Raw genomic sequence first — 21,547 nt, 5'->3', positions numbered from 1 at the left:
TTGAAGGAAACAAACGAAAGTAAGTAACACAGCCTTGCTTCACTTTTTCAGCCATCCGCGAAATCGGCCTGTCCCTTGTAAAAGACGGCTTTGTTTTCTGGCACCGGCCGGCACCAATTGAGTTGGCTGACGGGAGCTCCAGGTTGGTTGATTTGGCGGATGGTGTTAGCGACACATGCATGTGGAGAAACCCTGCAAGTCATAGGAGGGACGACAGCCAGACTGCCACACGACCACCCGCTCCAAAGCCCAAGCAAGTCAAGTCAATGCCCATACCGACCGACCACATCGTAGCTCAAGATCAACACTACACCACACAACTAAACAAGTTCAGCTCACCACCACATCAGGGCCCCCCATTCTGCCCACTACGAACAACCTGCCTAATTCACTTACCGCTGAACTTGAATCCGCTACACGATCAACCGCTCTTCATATTCCCAATGCCTTCTTGATTGAAACACCGACCGCATACCCTCCCCCCACTACCAGAGCTCTCTCTCTCGTCCCAAATGTCGTCGTCGCCCGATGCCGCTGCCCTCGGCGATCCCGGCAGCGGCCCTGCCCTGCAACAGCCCGCCGCCACGCCGCGGACGAGCGCCGTCCACAACCCGACGCACACCCCCGAGCTCGACCTGCCGAAGCTGCTGTCCCTGCCCGCCGAGCAGCAGGACCTCTTCCTCCTGACCTTCGTCTCCACCCTGCGCGCCCACGTCCTGTCCCTGCCCGCCGACGACTGCACCGCCCAGCAGTTCTACCTCAAGAAGGAGGTCTTCCAGATCCTCAACCTCACCACCCCGCCGCCCAGCCGCGTCGTCCGCAACAACGTCGGGCCCATCCTCGCCCACATCTTCGAGCACGGCGACCGCAAGCTCCTCTTCGAGACCGTCAACGATCTGGTTAACATCATCAGCAACTCCAAGAGCAAGACCGACGCCGAGGCCCGCACGCGCCATGCCGCCGTCACCTGCCTGGGCGACGTCTACGCTGCCGCCGGCGACAGCGTCATCGGCCTCCACCCCCTCGCCTGCTCCGCCCTCCTGAAGCTGCTCAAGAACACCTCCAGCAACGCCGGCCTGCGGGGCGCCGTCCTCACCTCCCTCTCCAAGATCGTCGGCATGGTCGGCCCGAGCATGGACGAGACGATTGCGCGCGACATCTGGAAGCAGGGCCGCAACGTCGCGGCCAACGACAAGGGCCACCTCGCCATCGTAGCCGCCTGCCGCTGCCTAAGGGCCCTGTCCAAGAATACCCCCTATTTCGAGACCTCGGGCGAGTTTGACAAGGCGACGGCCGCCCTGTTCAAGGCCATGGACTCGAGCTCCACCAGCGTGCGCCACGCGGCCGCCGAGTGCCTCGCCGAGGCCATGGTCAAGAGCCATTCCGAGCTGGGCGCGGCGGAGCGGGCGGCCGCCAAAAGCAAGAAGGGCAAGGCGAAACAGAACAAGCGGGCTTCCATGGCTCCCGGCGCCGGTCTCGCCGAGGAGGACGACCTGCCCACCTCGCGACCGGGCAGTCCGCCCCCGGCGGCAGCAAGAAGTCCCAAGCCCTCGTCATGTCCGTCGTCGACATGCTCAACATCCTGTCGACGCATTACGTGCGCATGTCCACCACCAACAAGACCAGGGCGGCCCTGGCCGTCTGCTACGGGCGGGTCCTCCGGAAGCTGGGCGAGAAGATTGTCGAGGCCAACTACCTGAGGATAGTGGAGAACCTCACGCTCGACCTGCTGGGCAACCCCAGCATCGCAAACAACCGGTACCGACTCCTAATCTCCCGGCGCATCGTCGACACCATCCTCCAAGACGTCGTCGGGCGCAAGATCCTGGGCGAGTCCGGCCAGATGAGCGCCGCCAAGGCCGTCATCAATGACATATTTAAAAACTACCCCCAGGCGCTCAAGGAGCGGCCCGAGCCCACCAAGCAGATGCTCATCGCCGCCTTGGGCGCGGTCGCCTCCCCTGGTCGAGTCGCTCGGCTCGGCCGCCAACAACTTCGCCGAGCCCTGCCGGGACGGCTTACTTCAAGTCCTGCAGCACCCAAGCTACAGCGTCCAGGTCTACGCCTCGCGGTGCCTCAAGAGCTTCGTGCTGGCGTGCCCGCAGCAGCTTCTGCCCTGCCTGTCCGTGTGTATGAACAGCCTCAGTCGCGAGCTCTCGCTGCTTGGAGGTGGGCGCAACTCCCCGCGGCGGTGCGTCGGGTTCGCGCATGGCCTCGCGGCGACGCTCAGCGCCAGTCCGTCTCGGCCGCTGTACGGATCGGTCGATATCAACAGTCGGGTCCTGTCCATGGCGACGAACCTGCTCAAGTCGAGCGGGAAGTCGGAGTTGCGCGTGTCGAGCACGCAGATACAGGTGGCCTGGATCCTTATTGGGGGTCTCATGTCGCTCGGTCCTAACTTTGTCAAGATCCATCTGTCGCAACTTCTCCTCCTATGGAAGAATGCTCTCCCGAAACCCCTGGCCAAGGACAACACGTCCAGCCGCAGTCTGCTGGAGGCTTCGTTCCTCACGCATGTGCGAGAGTGTGCGTTGGGTTCCATCCTGGCGTTCCTCCAGTTCAATAGCCGCTTGCTCACGGTAGATGTCTCGAAGCGCATTGCCACCATGCTGCAAAGTACCACGGCGTTTCTGAGGACGTTACCGTCGAAGAAGGTCAGCGACGATATTTCCCAGAGACTGACGCCTGCTCTGCAGCTCCACGACTTGGAGTTGATGGTCCAGCGCCGTGTTCTCCAGTGCTACATCAAGCTCGTAAACCAGAGTCCCGCCGGCGGGAGCGAGGCGTTGCTGCAGTCCAACCTGCTCACTCTGGCCATTTCGCTCTTTGCCGACCCCGAGAACTACGGCAACAACTCCCTCGGTGCATCCATCGCCAATGTCCAGGGTGCTTTGGAAGTCGTGTGGGAAGTGGGCGACAATTCCGGCTTCGGCATCACGGGCCTCATCAATGGATTCAAGTTGAAGAAGCTGCCGGGCCAGCAGCAGGAATCATCCGACGAGGAGCTCACCAAGGCCGAGGCGGATGCGTATAGCAGCATCGACGATCTCCTCAAGTCGCCCATCTGCCCCTCGTTGGAACATGATGCTGCTGTTCTGTACGTAGGATCATCAGACCAGGAGAGTCTCCCTGATCCTCCAGCTACTGAGGTGGTCAACATGGCTATACAACTCTTTGCGTTCGTTTTCCCTCTGACGCCTGCCAAAGTCCAGGAGAGTATTCTCGAGCAAGTAGTTACTTTCCTTTCAGCCGGTGCGCTTCAACGAGATCCGGGTCGCAAGGCCGCTATCAACGTCAATGTTGCGGCAGCTCTGTTGTCTACGCTCAGAGTCGCTGTCAAGGAGACTTCCTCGGCGCCCGGCGATGTGACAAACCTTGCTGTGGAGAAGCTCCTTCAAGAAATCGTCAGGAGCTTCGTCATCGACCCTGATCAGTATGTCCGTAATATGGGTTATGCCGCGCTTGCTAGGCTGTGCAATACCTGTGGAAACGCGTTCACCAACCACGAGATCAAGCACTTGGTCGACACGATTGTTGGCAACAGAGAGCCCAGCGCCCGAGCTGGGTGCGCCATGGCTCTCGGCAGTATCCAGGCCAAGGTGGGTGGCATGGCGGCTGGATATCATCTCAAAACGATCTTGGGAATTCTCATGTCTCTCTGCAACGATCCCCACCCGACAGTCCATTTTTGGGCGTTGGAGGCGCTGTCTCTTGCTGCAGATGCTGCGGGTCTGGGTTTCTCTTCGTTTGTGCCCAGTACGCTGGGAATGCTGGCGCAACTTTACCTTTCCGATACGCACCACTTGGAGTTGTCATCTGCGATTACCATGAATTTGGAGATGGAGCTCTCAACGCCCGCTGCCATCGCACGCTGTGTCGACTCCTTAGTCAATGTTTTGGGCCCCGATCTGCAGGAGTCGACAAAGTCGCGGGAGCTGATTCTTACTCTGGTAGGCCAGCTCCAAGAAGAGGAAGATATACTTGTTCAGCGCGCCAGCTTGGGTTGTTCGGAACACTTGTCGCTCTATGCGCCGGGCAACATGATGTTTGCAGACTACGTGAAGCTGCTACAGAAATACTTCAACGGCGACGTTGGCATTCTCCGGGATGCCGCCGTGGACGGTTTGTACAACCTGATGAAGCGGAACTCCCGCGACGTGTTCGAGGCGGCCGAGCCGGGACTCGAGGACCAGCTCTGGCTCGTGCTGGACAACGTGCCGAGCCACGACGGCATCCGCAACATCATCCGCAACTGGATGCGCCAGACTTCGCTGGAAGACACGGCCAACTGGCTCATCCGCCTCCAGGACGTCCTGCGGATGACGCGGCCCAAGGCCGTGGACAGCTCGGAGAACACATCCAAGAAGCAGAGCGCCGCTGTGGATCTCCGCGACGAGGAGGTCGCCGGCTTCGCGGCCGCGGGCGGCGTCAGTGATGATAAGGAGGCCCCCGCGGGCTCCGAGGTCGAGCCGCTCCGGTGGCAGGTCCGGACGTTTGCCATCGGCTGCCTGAGCGACATTTTTGCGTTGATCAACAAGGACATCGCGACCAACGGCGAGTCGCCGGCGCAGGCGGCGCTGCAGTCCAAGATTGCCGAGGTGGTGCGCATGGCTTTCTCGGCCTCGACGTCCAGCGTGCTGGAGCTGCGGATCTGGGGTTGAAGATCATCGGGGCCGTGCTCCGCATGTTTGGCAAATCGCCCGATCCTGATTTCGAGGAGGCTATGCTGTTGGAGCAATACCAAGCCCAAATCAGCTCGGCTCTGACGCCGGCTTTTGCGGCCGACTCGTCGCCTGAACTCGCGTCGGAAGCGGTCAATGTTTGCGCGGCTTTCATTGCCACTGGTATCGTGACGGATGTCGATCGTATGGGACGAATCCTCAAGACGCTCGTCTCGGCGCTGGAGAACTTCTCCAGCGAAGCCGAACATGCTGGCATTGGCGATCTTCAAGGTCTCAGTTCCAACGCCCAGGTCATGGTCAAGATGTCTGTTTTCTCGGCCTGGGCCGACCTGCAAGTAGCCAGTACGGAGCAGAAGTACTTGCACGATGTGCTTAAGCCGCATATTGGCAAACTTACTCCTTTGTGGTTGTCGTCCCTGCGGGAGTTTGCTCGTCTGCGATTCGAGCCCGATATTTCCATGACGTTGGGACCCCCTTCCCTATCGGGTAGCTTGGATACTATCTACGCCGCCCTGAACCGCGAGACGCTGCTGAGGTTCTACCAAGAGTCGTGGCTCAAGCTTGTCGACGCCATTGCCAGTCTCATCGAGCAGGACAGCGAGTTCGTATTTGATGCCCTTGACGGCAAGGAGACTGATGGCGAGGGTATGACGACGAACGGCAAGTCCAAGGGACCCGAGATCAACTACCGCGACGAACCGGTGGCTTTCTTCTTCGTCCTCTTCGGTGTCGCGTTCGAGGCGCTGGCGACCCGGCCGGGCCAGGCAGATTCGCTGGCCACCCAGGAGCAGACGCTGGAGATCCTGCAGGCTCTTAAGAAGATCGTGCATCCCAGCGTGTCCGGCCACGCCATCTACCGCGACGCCATCTTCTCCGAGACGATGGACCTGCTGGACCGCCTCGTGCTGACCGAGGGGCTCGACGTCCAGGCCGTGATTGTGGAGATTGCGCGGGCGCTGTGCGTGGCGCACCCGTCGGCGCGCAAGAAGGAGCAGCCCGACAACGGCGGCGACCTGACGGAGGACATCGAGCAGCTGTTTGAGCTGACGCGCATTATTGTCTTGGTGCTGTCGGGCATGCTGCCCAACCTGGTCGAGGCGGGCCAGCCCGTCCGGCACCAGCTGACGGAGGAGGCGGTGCTGCTGATCCGGACGGGCCTGAGCGCCATCGTGGACGCGGCCGAGGTGTTCCCGGACATCATCAAGACGGACCTGCACGCGTGCATCATCCACATCTTCGCGACGATCCTGGCGACGCCGACGTGCCAGGACATCATCGTGCCGCAGGCGTTGCCGATGCTGAAGCGGTTCATCGCGAGCATGTGCGGCGCCGAGAGCAGCAACAACAACGCGGCGCCCGACTACAAGTCGCTGACGCACATCCAGCTGCAGGGGTGCCTGCGCCGGTTCCTGTCGATTTACCTGAACGCGCAGAAGCGGGAGCTGCCGTCGAGCCTGCAGTGCGTCAAGAATTGCCTGTTGGGGATCACGATCCTGTTTACGGGGGGCAGAACCAGTTGGCGGCGAATGACGGGTTGGTGTCGCGGTTCTTGGATGAGGTGATTGATTGTTTGACGGATCGGATGGTAAGTCATTTTGCTTTTGCCTTGATTCAACCCATCTATATTCTTCTCTCTTCCAAGCTGTAAGTATGCTAACATGAATACAACAGACGGCCAAGATCGCCGCCAATTGCGTCCGGTCCCTGCTGCTGCAGGCCTCGCCCACGCCAGCCGACCAATCCATCGCGCGATACCTGCTGCCGCGCTTGGTGTCTTTTGTGACGAACACGGACCCGGAAGACCCCGAAGGCGCGCGCAAGCTCGTGGCGCTGAGCCTGGCCCAGTACGTCTCGCACGTCGGGCCCGACCACGCGCAGATCGTCATGGCCATCGTGGCGCCGACGCTCTTGTCGCGGGCGGCGAGCGAGGGACAGGGCGTCTACGCCGAGACGAGCGCGCGGCTGCTCGAGATGGCGGCGTCGGGGCCCGAGTACCAGGCGGCCTTTAGAGGGATTGTGGCGGCGATGAGCGAAGGACAAAAAGCGTTCATGGAGGAGGTGATCCGGCACGGGCGGTCGCAGCGGGAGGAGGCGGCGGCGGATAAGAATGGGGCGGGGAGTGGAGGGGGGCAGCCTACTATTGCGTTGAAGATGGATTTTGGGGTGTAGAGAAGGAGGAGATGAGAGAAGACGGAGGAAAGTGAAAGAATAAGGAAGTAAAAAAGGGGGGAGAACGAGACCACATTAGAAATGCCGTCGGAACGTTTGGCGGGACGACGGGAGAGGAGATATGAGATGAAAACCACTAAAGAAGTAATGCTATATACCTATACATGAAATGAATAATGCCCCGTTTCGAAGCTGGATTTATTTGAATGGACGTTGTCTGTCCAGAGAGTCGGAGAAGTTAGGTGTGTTTTCGTATGATAGAATAGCGTATAAGTACTTGAAGCGTTCGTTCTCAGGGGGAGTGAATGAATAGCTGAAGGAGTTACTGTTCCAAGATTTAATGAGACGTCACATGTCTCGACTAAAGGAGCAATAAGTAAATAAACCAGTCATTGCAAGATTTGCATTTATTCGTTTTTCAGATGTACTATAGCAGAACAGAAGCTTTCGATTTGAGCGTACACCCATTGATCACATGAGGAACTCTGAACCGTATGACGATATATGCGAGGTTATGATGTGTGTGGAACCAGATCTGCTCGTAATAGAAGAGGTTTCTATGTAGGTAAACATCAACCACACATTATTATGTCTGTCACTGACCATTGACTCGGGCACTTGGTCGCGGAGAAGTCCTGAGATTGTGTGAAACCCCCTGGATGATTTTGTCCCTCTCCCCCTCCCCCCTTTAGACCACGCCAACATCCCGTAGATCCTTACTTCCCGTTGGCCGACTTGAGGATCAAGATGGTCCTTAAACAAAAGATGAGACCCAGACATCCATCGTCCTCACCGCCTCCCCTTCTCCAAGCCCCCGGGCCGCCGCGATGGTGGCGTCCCGAGCCGATCTCAGCACGACCTTCACCCGCTCGTCGGTGATGTGCTCCTCCATCTCCTCGAGAAACTCCTTTCCGACGACGGTGCCGACTTCCCAACTCCCGTCCAACAGTCCGGCCCGAGGTACCACGATGCTAGCACTACTAGCAGTAGTAGCAGTCTCCTCCTCTTGGACCCATCCCGCCTCCCGCGCCACCTCGGCGATCGCGGCCGGCCCCAGCAGCGACCGGATATTCGCGCTGCTGCTCGCGCCGGGGGCTGGTGGCTCTCGAGCAGCCCCGTCGCCAGGGCCGCGAGCACGTGCGGCGCCGCGGCGCGCTCCGTCGCCTGCAGGGCGTACTCGGCGATACACAAGCGCGCCGCGCGGCGCGCGCAGGGCGCGCAGGATGGAGGCGAGGACCGGGGGGCGGCGAAGTACCAGACGCAGTGCGCGAGGACCGCGACGTCCCAGGTCTTGGTCGGCTCGTTGGTGGATTCTTGCGTCGTCTGGAGGAGGAAGTCCTCGGGCGCGGCGCGGTGCCAGGCGATGCGCCCGCCGACAGGGCCGGCGGAGAGGTGGGATTGGGCTTGGGCTAGGGTGTAGGGGGCGCCGTAGTCGGGGGTGCTGGGTCGACGGCGTCGCTGAGGAAAGGGGGGGACCATCAGAATAAGATGAACTACATGTATCATAGAATCCTGCCCGATATCCCTACATAAAGAAAGAAAAAAAGACTTACACGGACCCGCCCTCGCCGACCGCCTCGGCCAGCACGGCCGTCGCGTTGCCCTGCCCGCAGCCGATCTCGAGGACGCGGCTGCCGGGGGGCGATGCGCCAGCGGTGGACCAGGTCGATGCGGTGCTCGGCCTGGGCGATTTCGATTTCCGGGTGCGCGGGGTCGTGAAGCGAGTAGGACGCGATCCGCGGGGCATCGGATATGGACAGCTTCCTGGGAGGGGGGAGGAGATTGCACGGCCATATTGACTTTGAGTGAGTGATTGAGACAAGTGACCGAGGCGGAGGTTGCTGCGCTAAGCAGAGGATAACTGCGAGGATTCAAGGGATCTTCCGGGGATACGTAATTGTTGGTGTGATGTGGTGTGAGAGGAGTCTGTCGAAGCTCTGTTGTTGTATGTTGGTGTTAGGGAGGTTATTTATGTTCCTATTCTCTTCCCTGTCCAAGATTCTCGTCATCACCTTCTCATGTCCAGCCACCTGAATATCGCCCAGAATGTTGGCTTTGGTAAAGTCGAGGCAGGAGATATCAGTCGTGAGTCACCAATCCCTTCTACTTACAGCAATGACTCTTCCTCCAATATATATCCCGGGGAGTTCCTCCGTATAGCCATTGGCATGCAGCTAGTTCCCCCGCCCCCACGCGCAGCCAAGCCAACAGCTTGGAACCAACACCCGGGATCCGAAGACAAAACATACGAGAGCCGCAGATGGGACCAACCTGATGTACCCCTGCTGGTGTTACCTGTGAGTCAACCCGCGGTCGACCATTTTAGGAAGGACGTACAACCTCTTTACATGGGAACAAAACGAGAGAAAAAACGGCTGGTTAGTCCAGTGAGCTGACGGATGAGGATCGTTGGTATCAACAGAGCTAGAGATAGACATCAAACATCAGTATTTATCTTCCGAACATAGAGGCACCAAGGGCAGGGCATTCCAACAACCCTGGACTATCAGTCTAGATACCTCACGGCAAGGACTGTAACTAAAATCACGCCGTGGAACAACAGTTCCAAGGTAGCCATGACCAGATGTGTATAGCTTGACAAGCAAAACAGAAACAAAAATCTCAATTCAAACGAGGTATCAAACGTGACGACGCTCAACCGCCCAGAGAAGCCCCCTTCTTTCCTCTTTCCTGTTCATCATCGATTCTTTACAAAAAGTAAGCAGACATGATCGTAACGACATTCATCAGTCAAGTAAAACCAAACAGACCAAATCATCCATCAGTCATCACCGTATCCTCATCCGACAGCAGGTCTTCGACAAGCGAGTCTCCGTCGCCGTCCTGCTGCGGCTGCTTCTTGCCCCGTACCGTAGCATCACTCTCATTGCCGTCATCCTCCTCATCATCATCTTCCATACCATTGCCGTCATCATCAGAAATCTCCTCCTTCTTAATCTTCGTCTTGGACTCCCTCCCTCTCCTCCGCGGCGCCGCCGACAACACCGAAGCATCCTTCTGCAGCTCTTCCTCCTCGTCCTCTTCCGCAATGACCGACTTCTCGTCCATCATCCGCTCCACGACCGACTTCTCGTCGTCGCCCGCCACCGAGCCCGCCACCGAGGACCGGTCCGCCGCCGAGCCCGTCACACTGCGGCTCATCGACGTCCGGCCAAACTGCCGCCGCTCCTGCTGCTCGTTGAGCTGGTTCACAATCTTGCCCAGACTAACATGAATCTTGTAGAGCGCGTTCCGGCCCGTCGCGTCGTTGAGCAGGTTGTCCTCAACCGCCGAGGCCACTTCCTCGTACAGCTCGCGGAGCTTCTCCTCGCTCGAGGTCGGCGAGATGAACAGTTTTCCGAGCAAAGGTGCAATCGTCTTCTTTTCTTCTTCTGTTATTGGGAGTATATATATTAGTATACATATCATCACTGCAAGTGTTAGGAATACCAATAAAGAACTTACTGCTGAAATTGCTGTTGAGCTTCTCGAGAATGTCGGTGGCAAAGTCGAGGTGAACATCGCCGTTGACGTTCTTCTTCTCCGCATCCATGGCGTAGCCCGGCTGGTAGCACTTGCGGGGGTCCGTCCAGTCCACCAAGCAGGAACCGATGGCATTGAGCGTGGCCATCTGGTCGTCGACCTCGGCGTCCTCGTCGTCCAGACTCTCGCGCACGAGGTACAGCGAGTGCAGCGCATCCAGCGCGACAGAACGGAGCAAGTGCTGGTTCTCAGACCGAGAGAAGCAAAAGACGGGCAGGAAGTAGTTGAGTGCCTGGCGCACGCTCTGGTTGCCGGAACTCGAAGGGTCGAAATAGGCAATGACCAGCGTCCGGAGCAGCTCCGCGGAGGCTTCCGGGTCGGTAACCACTCTTCCGAGCAGAAGTTTGGAGACGGCAACGGTGGCCGCGCCTTGGACCTCCGGGTTCCTGGAACCGGAGCGAAGCGCCTTGATGTACACCTTAAGAAGTGTGGGGTTGGACGACAGAAGCTGCGATCCGTGTACATTCAGGATATCTGTGAGAATCTGCAGGGCAGTAATCTGAAGAGCCGAGTGACCTTTGCTGAAGAAGTGCATAAAGAGCGACAGGTTCTCCTCGGCCAGGGGACGGTCCAACAATGAACACAACCCGAGACAAACCAAACCTCGCTCGCGGACCGGCGCCTCATGACTACGGACAGCGGGGACCACCAGGTTGTTCAGCATGGAGACCAGATGGTCATTCTCCTGCAGTGTGCCCTCGACGTTGGAGAGCATGCACTGAACGATGTGCAGGCACTTCATGTTGATCATGATCTCCTTGATGGCCTTGGCGCGGGCCTCCTCCTCGGTCAACTCTGGTTCGTTCTTACCCCTCCCTTCGGGGGCGGGCGTGCCGTCATCGCCGACCTCAGATCGCGCCGAATGAAAGCTCTCATTATCGTCGTTATCGGTAGCAGGCTCATCGACGATCGTATCGTGGACATCAGCCACAGCCTCGAGGACGACACTGCAGAACTCCTTCTCGCCGGCAGTATCAGGGGCACAGATGTCACGGAGGACATCAATGGCTAGCTTGGTTACCTCATCGGGCAACTCGGGAATCGACAAGCTTTGTCTCAGAAGGGCGAACATCTTCCGGCGACCGACCTCGTCTGAATAGTCCAGAGTCAGGATAATGTGCAGTAGCTGCTCGACAATGAACTCCTGTTCAACAGTGTCTTCCTCGTCCTCGTCATCATCCACCTCCTCCTGGCTATTGACTCTCCGGATGGCTTCGATCAAGACGTTCAGGTACCGCTCCAGGTAGAAAGCCACCTTGGTGACTTCGGGCAGCTTCTCCTCGACCAGGGACTCGTACTTGCGGTTGCCGTCGGCGCGACAGAAGTCGTTGAAACTGCGGGCCATGAAGACGGCCTCGGCACTCAGCGTCTGCCAGAAGTTGTCGTCAAAGTTGACGGCATTGCGGTAATCCGGCCTTCCCTCCCAGAAACCCTTCATGGCTTCGAGCGCGACGCCATTCTCCACCCCCGAGTTGACCACATCGATTCGCTCCAGAAGCTCGAGGAGGCCGTCGAAGCTGGGCTCGGCAGGCTCGGCGGCCTTTTCGCCTTCGGCCGGGGGGCCGACTCCTGCGCAGTCCTCGATCCAGCGCTCGCGGAAAAGGCGGCCCGCCGCTTTGCGCACCGTCTCGTCGCGATCTCTCAGACCCCAGCGCAGCAGCTTCTCTCTCATGGATAGAGACAAGTGGCGGAAATCGCCGAGGGCCGGTAGTAACCTAGAATAGACGGCTCGGCGGGTCTGGGGATCTTGGTCGCGAGCTCGCTCCAAGAGGTAGGGTAGGGTGTTGGGAAGGATGGGCAAGTTGACCAAGAGAGAGCGTCGAACGTCGGCGCTAGGGTCGTTCTGCAGCACCTCGAGGAGCTTCTCCAAGAGGCCAGTCTCGGCGTTGTCGTCGCTGTCGTCCGAGTTGGCCATGGCCTCGACCTGGTTTCCTGCCAGGCGTCCAAGACCCAGCACAGCCTGGGCGCGGACCATGGCTTCCTTGTCGCGGATACGCTTGAGGAGACCGTGTCGCAAAGCCTGGAAGAGGTCATCGTCGATGGCATCGAGCGAGTTGATGATGTGTGAGATAAGCTGTGTTGATCGGTAGCGGACGAACTTGTCCTTGGCAGTAAGTAAGGGGAGGACCGTCTCCATGACGAGGGTGGTCAGGCGAGTGGTGGGGGTCTCGGGCATGGTACTGGCATCGACGTCCTCCTCGCCGAGCAGCTCGTTGTCCTTGTCGTTGGCATGGCGCAGGAAGAGGCCGACGAAGCGGATGGTCTTCTCGCCGACGCTCTCGCTCTTCTTGACGGGCATGACGCGCAGGACGCAGCGGGTGAACTCGGTGTTGAAGTCGTCCTCCTCGAAGTCGTCGCTCTCGGCGGCGTGGGCCTTGCCAGCGGGGCGGGACGGGGGCTCATAGCAGCAGGACTCGTGGATCTTGCGCAGGTTGACGACGAGCTTGCGGTGGGTGGCGGTGGTGCGCTGGGCATCCTTGAAGACGGCGCATATCTGGGTGCGCAGGGCGCTGTCGGGGGCTTCTTCGGGGATTGTGAAGGCGGGGGCGGAGGCGCGAGTGGTGCGGGTGGTGGTAGTGGCCGAGGAGGATTTGGCATTGGTGCCGCGCCCCGACCTTGTGGAAGCCCTGGGGGGCATATTGTGCGTAGAGATATCGAGATGCGGTTGGAGGTGTTACTTTTTGGTGATGTTTATGGTTTTGTTGATTGGAACACTACTCTACTTGTGTTTTTAGACGCTAGAGCGTCCGAGAGGGGCCGGGTTCGAGCGGGATGCAATTGGCAGGTTTGACATGCAGGTAGGATCAAGTGCTGGGTTGAAAAAGATGGTCTCAGTCTAGACCTGATGGCCTGAGATTGTGTAATGTAGGTATGCAAAGCACAAAATAGTAGTATGCAAGCACTTGGCTATCTTAATCCATTAATTGATCTGATCTCAGCACGCGTTCGCGTTGAATCGTCTGGTCTGTATTTGTTATCCCACCCTGGGCGAAGTACACAAAAGAGGGAGGGCGTGTGCTGGCAAAGTGGGGGTTACTGGGCAACGATCTTTTTGGGGAGCGGATGGGCTTTTAAAAAAGGTCCCTGTCAATTGGACCTCAGATTCAACCGCTTGGCATTGCCATTTGCTGCTGGGCAGACCCCACACCTGTGCCTATCGATTAGCTGATAAGCAATTAATTTTCTTGTAGCTGGGTCCGTCGCAATTGACGGTAGTTGCAGGTCCTGGGCGCTGAGGTGTTTGGGCATTGCATTACCTACGTCAAAAACTTTCAGTATTGAACAGGACGACGCCATTCTTCACATCCGCCCCATACCCGATACCTAATTACATTAGGTAGCCTGCAAAAATGGCAGGTCCTGGGAAGCTCAAGCGGTCTCGAGACCAATCCGACTCCTCCAAACCAGCCTCTGTTCCTTCTGAGCAAGCTCAGACGGCCACTGCTGAAGACGGTGCAGGCGAGGCAGCACCCGCGGGTGAGACGACCGAAAGGGCCACCAAGCGACCCCGCGTCGAAGAGAACCGAACTCTGTTTGTCCGCTCGCTTCCGCCCTCGGCAACCGACGAAAGCCTTACCGAGTTCTTCTCCAACTACTTCCCCGTCAAGCATGCTACTGTCGTCAAGGATCGCGCCACCAAGGCCTCCAGGGGATATGGATTCGTGAGTCTCGACGTACTACCTGATAGATCCCCCCCTAAACACAGGCTAACCATGTATCCCGCTTGCAGGTCACTTTCACCGACGCCGAGGATGCGCTCGCGGCCAGGAGTAGGCTGAACCACCAGCCTCTCGATGGAAGGAAGATCACCCTGGATGTTGCCGAAGCCCGCCAAAGAAAACCTAAGGCTACCGCTGAGCCGTCCGGAATCGCCACCGAGACAGCCTCCCGCAAAGAGCAAAGAGTCGCTGATATGGAGGAGGCCCGAAAGCCCCAGAACGCCAAGCTGATTGTCCGAAACTTGCCTTGGAGCATCAAGACGCCCGAGCAGCTGTCCGCCCTGTTCCAGAAGCATGGAAAGGTCAAGTACGCCGACGTTCCTCAGTCCAAGGGCAAGCTCGCCGGCTTTGGTTTCGTCACTTTCCGCCGCCACAAGCACGCTGAGATGGCCATGGAGGGGGAGAATGGAAAGATGGTTGATGGTCGCCCCATCGCCGTCGACTGGGCCGCCGACAAGAGTGAGTGGACAAAGCAGCAAAAGGGTGACGCCCCCGAAGAGACCACTCCCAAGAAAAAATCGAAGAAGGCAGAGGCAGAGGCAGACGAGGATGACGCCCCTGAAGATAAAGAGGATTCCGAGGAGGAAGAGGAGGATGAAGACCTTCGTAATTTCATGAAGAACCAAATGGAGAACATGGAAGATGAGGACGACGAGGAAGACGAGGACGATGAAGAGGGAGATGACGCCGACTTTGATGGCGGCGCAGAGGAGGATGACGAGGAGGAGGAAAAGCCAGCCAAGAGGTTAACCACAAACAACGACTCGACCATCTTCATACGGAACCTGCCTTTCTCCGTTGATGACGAGGCGCTCAAGACACACTTCGAGCAGTTCGGTCCGGTCAGGTATGCCCGTTGTGTCATGGATCGTGCTACGGATCGACCGGCCGGTACGGGTTTCGTGTGCTTCTACAGCCAGGATGATTCCACTGCTTGCGTGAGGGGTGCTCCTCGCCAACAGCTGCCCGACAACCCCGGCAAGCGCTCGATTCTGCAAAACGAAATGGCTGATCTGGCGGGTATGTACACCCTGGACGGCAGAGTCTTGCAGGTGACCCAGGCCGTCAACAAGAGCGAGGCCCAACGCTTAACCGAGACCGGCATTGCTGCGCGCGATACCAAGGACCGAGACAAGCGACGCCTGTATCTGCTGGCTGAGGGTTCCATCCCCTCCGGTTCGCCCTTGCACTCGATGCTTTCCGCTTCCGAGATCCAGATGCGCGACGAGAGCGCCGCCCAGAGGAAGAAGCAGATCCAAGGCAACCCCAGTTTGCATCTCAGTCTCACCCGTCTCGCCCTCCGCAACATCCCCCGCAACATGACCCCCAAGGAGCTCAAGGCCCTCGCCCGTGAGGCCGTAGTCGGCTTCTCCAAGGACGTCAAGGCTGGCCTGCGCGAGCCCCTATCCAAGGAGGAGCTCAACCGCGGCGGCACCGACGACAAGGAGGCGGAGCGCCGCCGCAAGGAGAAGAAGAAGGGTATCGTGAGCCAGGCCAAGATCGTGTACGAGAACGCGCAGGGATCCAAGGTGGACGTCAAGGACGGCGCCGGCAAGAGTCGTGGTTACGGTTTCGTCGAGTACTCGTCGCACCGCTGGGCGCTCATGGGTCTGAGGTGGCTCAACGGCCACGCCGTCGACAGCCCGACGAGCAAGAGCCAGCGCCTGATTGCCGAGTTCGCCATCGAGAACGCCCAGGTCGTGGCCCGGCGCAAGGACATCCTGCTGCGGTCGACGCAGGGCCCGCGCAACCCGCCGCAGGAGAAGGAGATTCCCAAGAACGCTCCCTTTGCCGAGAGGAGGAACGCTTTCCGCAACGCGGGCAAGCCGGGTACCAGGCGGCCTGGCTGGGACGGCAAGCGGCCTTCGGGGGATGACAAGAAAGACGGCAAGAAGCCTGGCTTCGGAGACAGGAAACCCGGTGGCGGCTTCGATGGTAAGAAGCCTCGTCGCTCGGATGGTGCTGCTGCGGACGGTGGTGAAGGAAAGAAGAGTGGTGGTGACGCTAGGCAAGCTCTGGACCAGAAGATCATTGCTCGGAAACGAAACATGCGGAAGAAGAAGGCGACGGCGCGCAATAGCCGCTGATGACGAGTAGATTCTATTCCATGTATCAGAAACCTACATATCTAATCTTGCTGTCGTACCGCTATCAAATAGGTAGTCACTTGAGAGATGAGGGCGTTGAAAAATATCAGGGATCCCATTTGATGGGCTTTTGTTCACAACTTTCGAATCGACTGGCTGAATTGAATATGGCAGTGATGCATTTGACATGTTTTGCCTCCTGAAACGGTGGCTTTATTGAAGTGAGAAAAGATCTGGCAACTTGAAATACATCGGATTGCCAACCAGAACGGCAACGGAAAGTCACCCAATGTCCACTACCTACTTACTCAAGCGGGATACATGAATAAGAGTCAACCAAGTGATGTATACTAGAGCTCCAAAACCCCATATTTCTTTTCCCGGCGGCGACAGACGATTACGGCTTTCTCACGGTGATCAGTGATCCGACTTCTAGATCATATTTATCTGAGTATGTTAGATCAGGATAGGGAGAAAGACAGCCACGGAGACTAATGGTAAATGCGAAAGAAGGGGGCCTAGAAGTCTTGATATCAGGGACCCACGAGGCAGTGGATGTTGAATGTTCATGAAAACCGAACGGATTCAGCAACTGGCTTAAACGGACATATATACCGGCTGAGTTTCCAGCGTTTCGTTCGAGTATCTTGCTTGCCGGGTTCTCCGACGAGAACAGCACCTCCCAGGCGGAGCTTTGGGTTTGCCGCTTACTTGACCGTCCCTGTACATATTTGCCCACTACGTGAAAGATCCGCCGACGCTTACCCCTGAGAGGAGAATACAGGCATGGATGCCCAGGAGCCAGGATGCCTTCCCAGCCAGCAGTGCGGCATGTGAGCCACACAAGCTATCAACGCATGGGAGGGAGGGCAGCCATATACAGATACAGTTTAAGTGCATCCTCTGCAGCTTCATAGTCAAAGACAAGTGCCCCAAGTCACCGACCATACTGATGGCATTACTTTATACTTGTTGATTTCCATCTTGAGTTTTGATCTAGTTCGACAGTGCTTGCGATCTATTTCATACAGGAAGACAGACAAGCAGAGACTGATGTCTCTTGCCTGCCCCAACGCGTCCAACCCCTTACTACATCCAGACGTTGGTAGCCAGGGCAGTCAATGACCAATCTACGGCGGTAGTAGACCTCACTACAAACATGCCACCTACAGTATCATCAAGATAGAACTAATGTTAGTACTATAGCTATTCTAGTCAATCAAGATCTTCGGCTCCAACTCCGAATAATGCGACAAAAACGCCTCAAACAGCTTAATAGCGTGATCGACATCATACGTCCCGCCCGTCTCGCGGATCGAGTGCATGCTGAGCTGCGGGTTGCCCAGGTCCAGCGTGCGCACGCCCATCTTGGCCGACAGCATGGGCCCGATGGTCGAGCCGCAGGGCGAGTCGTTGCGCACGACGAACAGCTGCAGCGGCACGCCCGCGCGCTTCGCGGTTTCTTGGAGCAGCACCAGGCCGGGCGAGTTGGTCGCGTACCGCTGGTTCGCGTTGATCTTAACGACGGTGCCCTTGTTCATCTCGGGCTGGTGCGACGACTCGTACTTGTGCACGTAGTTGGGATGCACCGAGTGCGCCATGTCGGCCGAGACCAGGAACGAGGCCGCCGTCGTCTGCTCGAAGGCCGTGCTCAGGTCCACGTCCGGGTCCGAGGCCACGTGCTCCCACGACTTGTCCGGAGGCCGAGTCGCCGTGACGGCCACCGGCAACCACAGACAGGCGGCGAACGACCGAGGGCAGCAGGTCCGAGTTGGCGCCCTGGGCCGAGGTGGAGCCGATCTCCTCGTGGTCGAAGCAGGTGATCAAGCGGATGCTCGTCTCGGTGTCCAGGCTCGTCGAGTTAACCGACTCGATCAGGCCCATGACGCTGCAGTACGTCATGTTGAGGTTGTCGAGGCGCGGCGAGAAGATGAACTCCTCGTTCAGGCCGCCGAGGCATGACTTCTGGACGTCGTACAGCACGAGCTCGAAGTCGACGACGTCCTCGACGGCCGCCTCGGCGTGCTCGGCGATGATCTCGAGGACGCGGGGGTGGTGGCGCTCCGTCATGGCCTTGAGGGGCTGGAAGTCGCCTCCGTCCGTCTCCGCCTTGTCGCCTTCGTCCTTCTTGCTGCTGTCTTCGGGCTTGGCGCCGGTGCGGTTGAGCTCGGCGGCGACCATGCCGCAGATGGGGAACAGCTCCGTCTCCTTGTTGGGGTCGAAGCTGGACGAGCGGTCGAGGTGGATGGCGAGGGTGGGGATCCGAACAATGGGCCGCTCGACCTTGATGAGGCGCTGGACGAAGTTGCCCGTCTTGGCGTCCCGGACCAGTACGCGGCCGGCGATGCTCAGGTCGCGGTCGAACCAGCTGTGCCAGATGCCGCCGCCGTAGGTCTCGACGCCGATCTGCAGGAAGCCGGCGCCCGACTTGCGGGAGACGGGCTTGAGCCGCAGGGTGGGCGAGTCGGTGTGGGCGCCGACCATGGCGATGGGGTTGCCGGGCTTCCACTGGTTTCCGATGGCGAAGGCGACAATGGTGGAGCCGTTGCGCGTCATGTAGTACTTGCCGCCGGGCTTGAGGGTCGAGGACCAGTTGTCGCGCTCCTTGACGTTGGTGAAGCCGGCCTTTTCGAGGCGGGCGATGGAGGACTGGACGGCATGGTAGGCTGGTTGCGAGGATGAAGCATGTCAGTCGGTTTGGCTTGTGTATAATTCATGTTTTTTACTGTCTAAGATGCAGAAGAACTAGATAGATAGGCAATGGCAAGACTCACGGGTGGGCGAGGCGTTGACAAAGTCAAGAAAGTCCAGGGCCGACTTGGGGGGCGACATGTTGGCGGTGGTGGATGTGCTGCTGCTGCTGAACCTCACGGAGAAGATACTACAACTGGTGGCTCGAATCGATCGAGATGATGCCGATTGCAGGAGAGTTGCTCGAAGTGCAGTAGTGGACGACGTCAGAACCAGTAGGCGGCGGTTCCCAAAGCTCATTTAGCAAAGTTGCTGTGTCTCTCAACTTTCGATGATGCTTGGCTGGAGGTTGTTTGGGGAGGTTGAGGCGAGGTAACCGTGGGGTAGTGTCGATCGTTCGTCAATGGCGCGCCGAGTCGGCTAGTCGTTTGTCTGGTCTAGGTTAGAGGGTTGGAGGGGGAAGCCGGCGGTTTGGTTAGGTAATACCTTATGGCGCCGTGTGATCGACAGCGGAGGGGGAGGCTTCAGATGTATCCACTTTCCCTGGATCTCCATCTCCCGATTCACTTTCCATCGGATGTTGTTATCTTATCGGTAGCGAGGATTGTACCTCAAGATGCACTGAGGTCCCATGTAGGTCTGTCAATGTTGAACAAATACAAGAATAGATAGGCTTTTCTATTCACAAGATCAGTAGAAATAGGTGCCTTTGCCATGTCTGACCATAAGTAAACATTGACATCGGCCTGGTCAACGGCAGGCGGTCCGGGACGGGTGGACAGGGCTAACTGAATGGTAAGCTTTGCATGGTCCTCCCGATTTTAGCTCACGTCGGCAGGATGGAGCATGGCCTGTGGAATGCCGTTACTCGACGTAAACGAAACATATCGAAACTTGTATAGATGCGAGCAGCTAGAAAGAGACATGCAGTCAGTTATGGTAGTGAAGCAATCGTACTACATCACGAGAATGACCCAGAGAAACCCAGAGCCTTGCAGATTCGAGTCCAAGTTGCTCGACTCCTACTTGCCCACTATCATTGGGCCGCCACACCACGGGCAAGCCATCAGCCAATACATGCATGGGAAAAGAAATGCCTCGAAGTTGATATGCAGACTGGATCTGCAGCCACTGTCATTGACCTACATACTACAGGTTTCCATCTTGTCACTCGACATCCGGAGACCATGCGCATCAATCGATCCCGCAACGGCCCTCTTCCTTCCGTTCATCAGCCCAGCTAGAGAATGTCTGCGTGTATGCTGATGAGTTAGGTATACTACAATTCAGCCATTACTCGGCCCATACTTCCCTCCAAGTAATTGCGACATGCAGGTCCATTCTCTCGGTTGGCTACATACCTGCGTATCCAGAGCAGAGCGCCGCCCTCAACCAACACGAGCATGCGACCTGCGGGGTGGCCGTCTGTATGTCCACCTGTGGTGGAGTTGGGCATCGAGAGAAACCGCCAGCGCATCCGGTTCTGACTACTTCATATCCATCCCAGAGATGAACGGCATATAATTTCAATCAAAGAAACGGGGTATTCCCCGAGACTGTGATCCTGAATGGTAAGCTCACCAGTTGTTACCCCTCTGTCCAGTATAGACTGTATGTATGGACATGCTAGACATGGCGATCGAATCCGACATTTGCTGCTGCTGCTTGCTGCTAGATGATGAAATAGTGCGCGCCGATCGGCTGGGTTTACCAAAGAGGCACAGCAGGATCAGCAACGAGGATGCTGTTTAAAAAAAAAGATGCTGCTTTGGGCTGTGCAAGGCTGACGGCAGATGCGCAGGGTCCGAATTCTTGGGATGACTTTTTCTTTTGCCCTTTGCTTTCTACAGTACCCTTCTCTCGCCTACTCGCCAACGTACCCAGGTAGCCGGCCGCCGTCCCCTCCAAGCAGCCAAGATTGGTCGAGGGGCCATCGCCCAGGGCCGTGACCCGCCAACCCGCTTGCAGTGAGGCAGAGCCAGCTCATCATCTACATAGATGAATGTTTGCTTGCGTACTGATGTGGCTGAGGCATAGTGAATTGAGATTTGGTGATTTCCTGCACCCCCTCTACTCACCTACCTCATACAACAAGATTTTCCGTCTTTTCCTCCTGGAGTAATTTGCTGCTTGTTTTAGAATGGCAAAGAGCGAGAGAGTGAGAGAGGAGAGGCTCTGTAATACGTTGCTCCTACCTACTGATCAGCAACATGCATGCATTGGTACTGTATGCGGTACATGTAGATACTTATACAACCTGCTTGCCTTTTCCTTGCCTGCTACTGGACTGCGATCCGGAAAAAGACCCATAACGGCGACTGGGTTTACTTGCTTGGCTCTGACCGCGACGGAGTTGGGAAGCTTCATTGGGATTGATTGCTGACCTTTTGGAAAAGCACCAGCCTTGCCTTGCCTGCTTGCCCTGTCTGTCGCCTTTCCCTATCGGCTTGGTCGGCAGTCTCGGCTCTCTCTGAAAACATGTCTGCTTGCTACTTACTTATTCCTCCCATCCATCCAATCCGAATGATCTTGGGCATGTCAGCTAGCCAACCAACATGAAGAGATAGGCAGCATGGTGGGAGGTGAGTGACAGATGCCGTAGTGGGTGACACCTTTTCCCACCACCCCCTGCAACCTTCCCAAACGCGTGGCAGAC

General features: G+C 57.6%; 5 protein-coding genes across 5 annotated transcripts; 2 read left to right on the top strand and 3 right to left on the bottom strand.

The window, feature by feature from the left end:
* Positions 1-512: 512 nt before the first annotated feature.
* On the top strand, positions 513-6,851 carry PG997_015406 (uncharacterized protein; the record flags this gene model as incomplete). The annotated part of the gene is made up of 5 exons (XM_066819720.1): positions 513-1,561; positions 1,627-2,251; positions 2,310-4,601; positions 4,664-6,145; positions 6,354-6,851. 5 exons carry the CDS (start codon positions 513-515, stop codon positions 6,849-6,851), a joined length of 5,946 nt encoding a protein of 1,981 aa, XP_066660605.1.
* A 754-nt stretch (positions 6,852-7,605) lies between these two features.
* PG997_015405 (S-adenosyl-L-methionine-dependent methyltransferase) lies at positions 7,606-8,598 on the bottom strand (the record flags this gene model as incomplete). Its single annotated transcript, XM_066819719.1, has 2 exons — positions 7,606-8,344; positions 8,405-8,598. The coding sequence occupies 2 exons, from the start codon at positions 8,596-8,598 to the stop codon at positions 7,606-7,608; spliced, it is 933 nt and encodes a 310-aa protein (XP_066660604.1).
* Positions 8,599-9,626: 1,028 nt separating this feature from the next.
* Positions 9,627-13,032, bottom strand: PG997_015404 (uncharacterized protein; the record flags this gene model as incomplete). The annotated part of the gene is made up of 2 exons (XM_066819718.1): positions 9,627-10,243; positions 10,317-13,032. 2 exons carry the CDS (start codon positions 13,030-13,032, stop codon positions 9,627-9,629), a joined length of 3,333 nt encoding a protein of 1,110 aa, XP_066660603.1.
* Positions 13,033-13,744: 712 nt separating this feature from the next.
* On the top strand, positions 13,745-16,200 carry PG997_015403 (uncharacterized protein; the record flags this gene model as incomplete). Its single annotated transcript, XM_066819717.1, has 2 exons — positions 13,745-14,056; positions 14,125-16,200. The coding sequence occupies 2 exons, from the start codon at positions 13,745-13,747 to the stop codon at positions 16,198-16,200; spliced, it is 2,388 nt and encodes a 795-aa protein (XP_066660602.1).
* Positions 16,201-17,411: 1,211 nt separating this feature from the next.
* PG997_015402 (aspartyl aminopeptidase) lies at positions 17,412-19,032 on the bottom strand (the record flags this gene model as incomplete). The annotated part of the gene is made up of 3 exons (XM_066819716.1): positions 17,412-17,882; positions 17,950-18,866; positions 18,975-19,032. The coding sequence occupies 3 exons, from the start codon at positions 19,030-19,032 to the stop codon at positions 17,412-17,414; spliced, it is 1,446 nt and encodes a 481-aa protein (XP_066660601.1).
* Positions 19,033-21,547: the final 2,515 nt, after the last annotated feature.

Source organism: Apiospora hydei (assembly GCF_038363865.1).
Source record: "Apiospora hydei strain CBS 114990 chromosome Unknown utg000011l_segment0_segment0, whole genome shotgun sequence".
In the NCBI taxonomy this organism is placed as follows: domain Eukaryota; kingdom Fungi; phylum Ascomycota; class Sordariomycetes; order Amphisphaeriales; family Apiosporaceae; genus Apiospora; species Apiospora hydei.
Note: the sequence above shows the minus strand (reverse complement) of the source record. Positions and strands in the feature narration are given on the sequence as shown.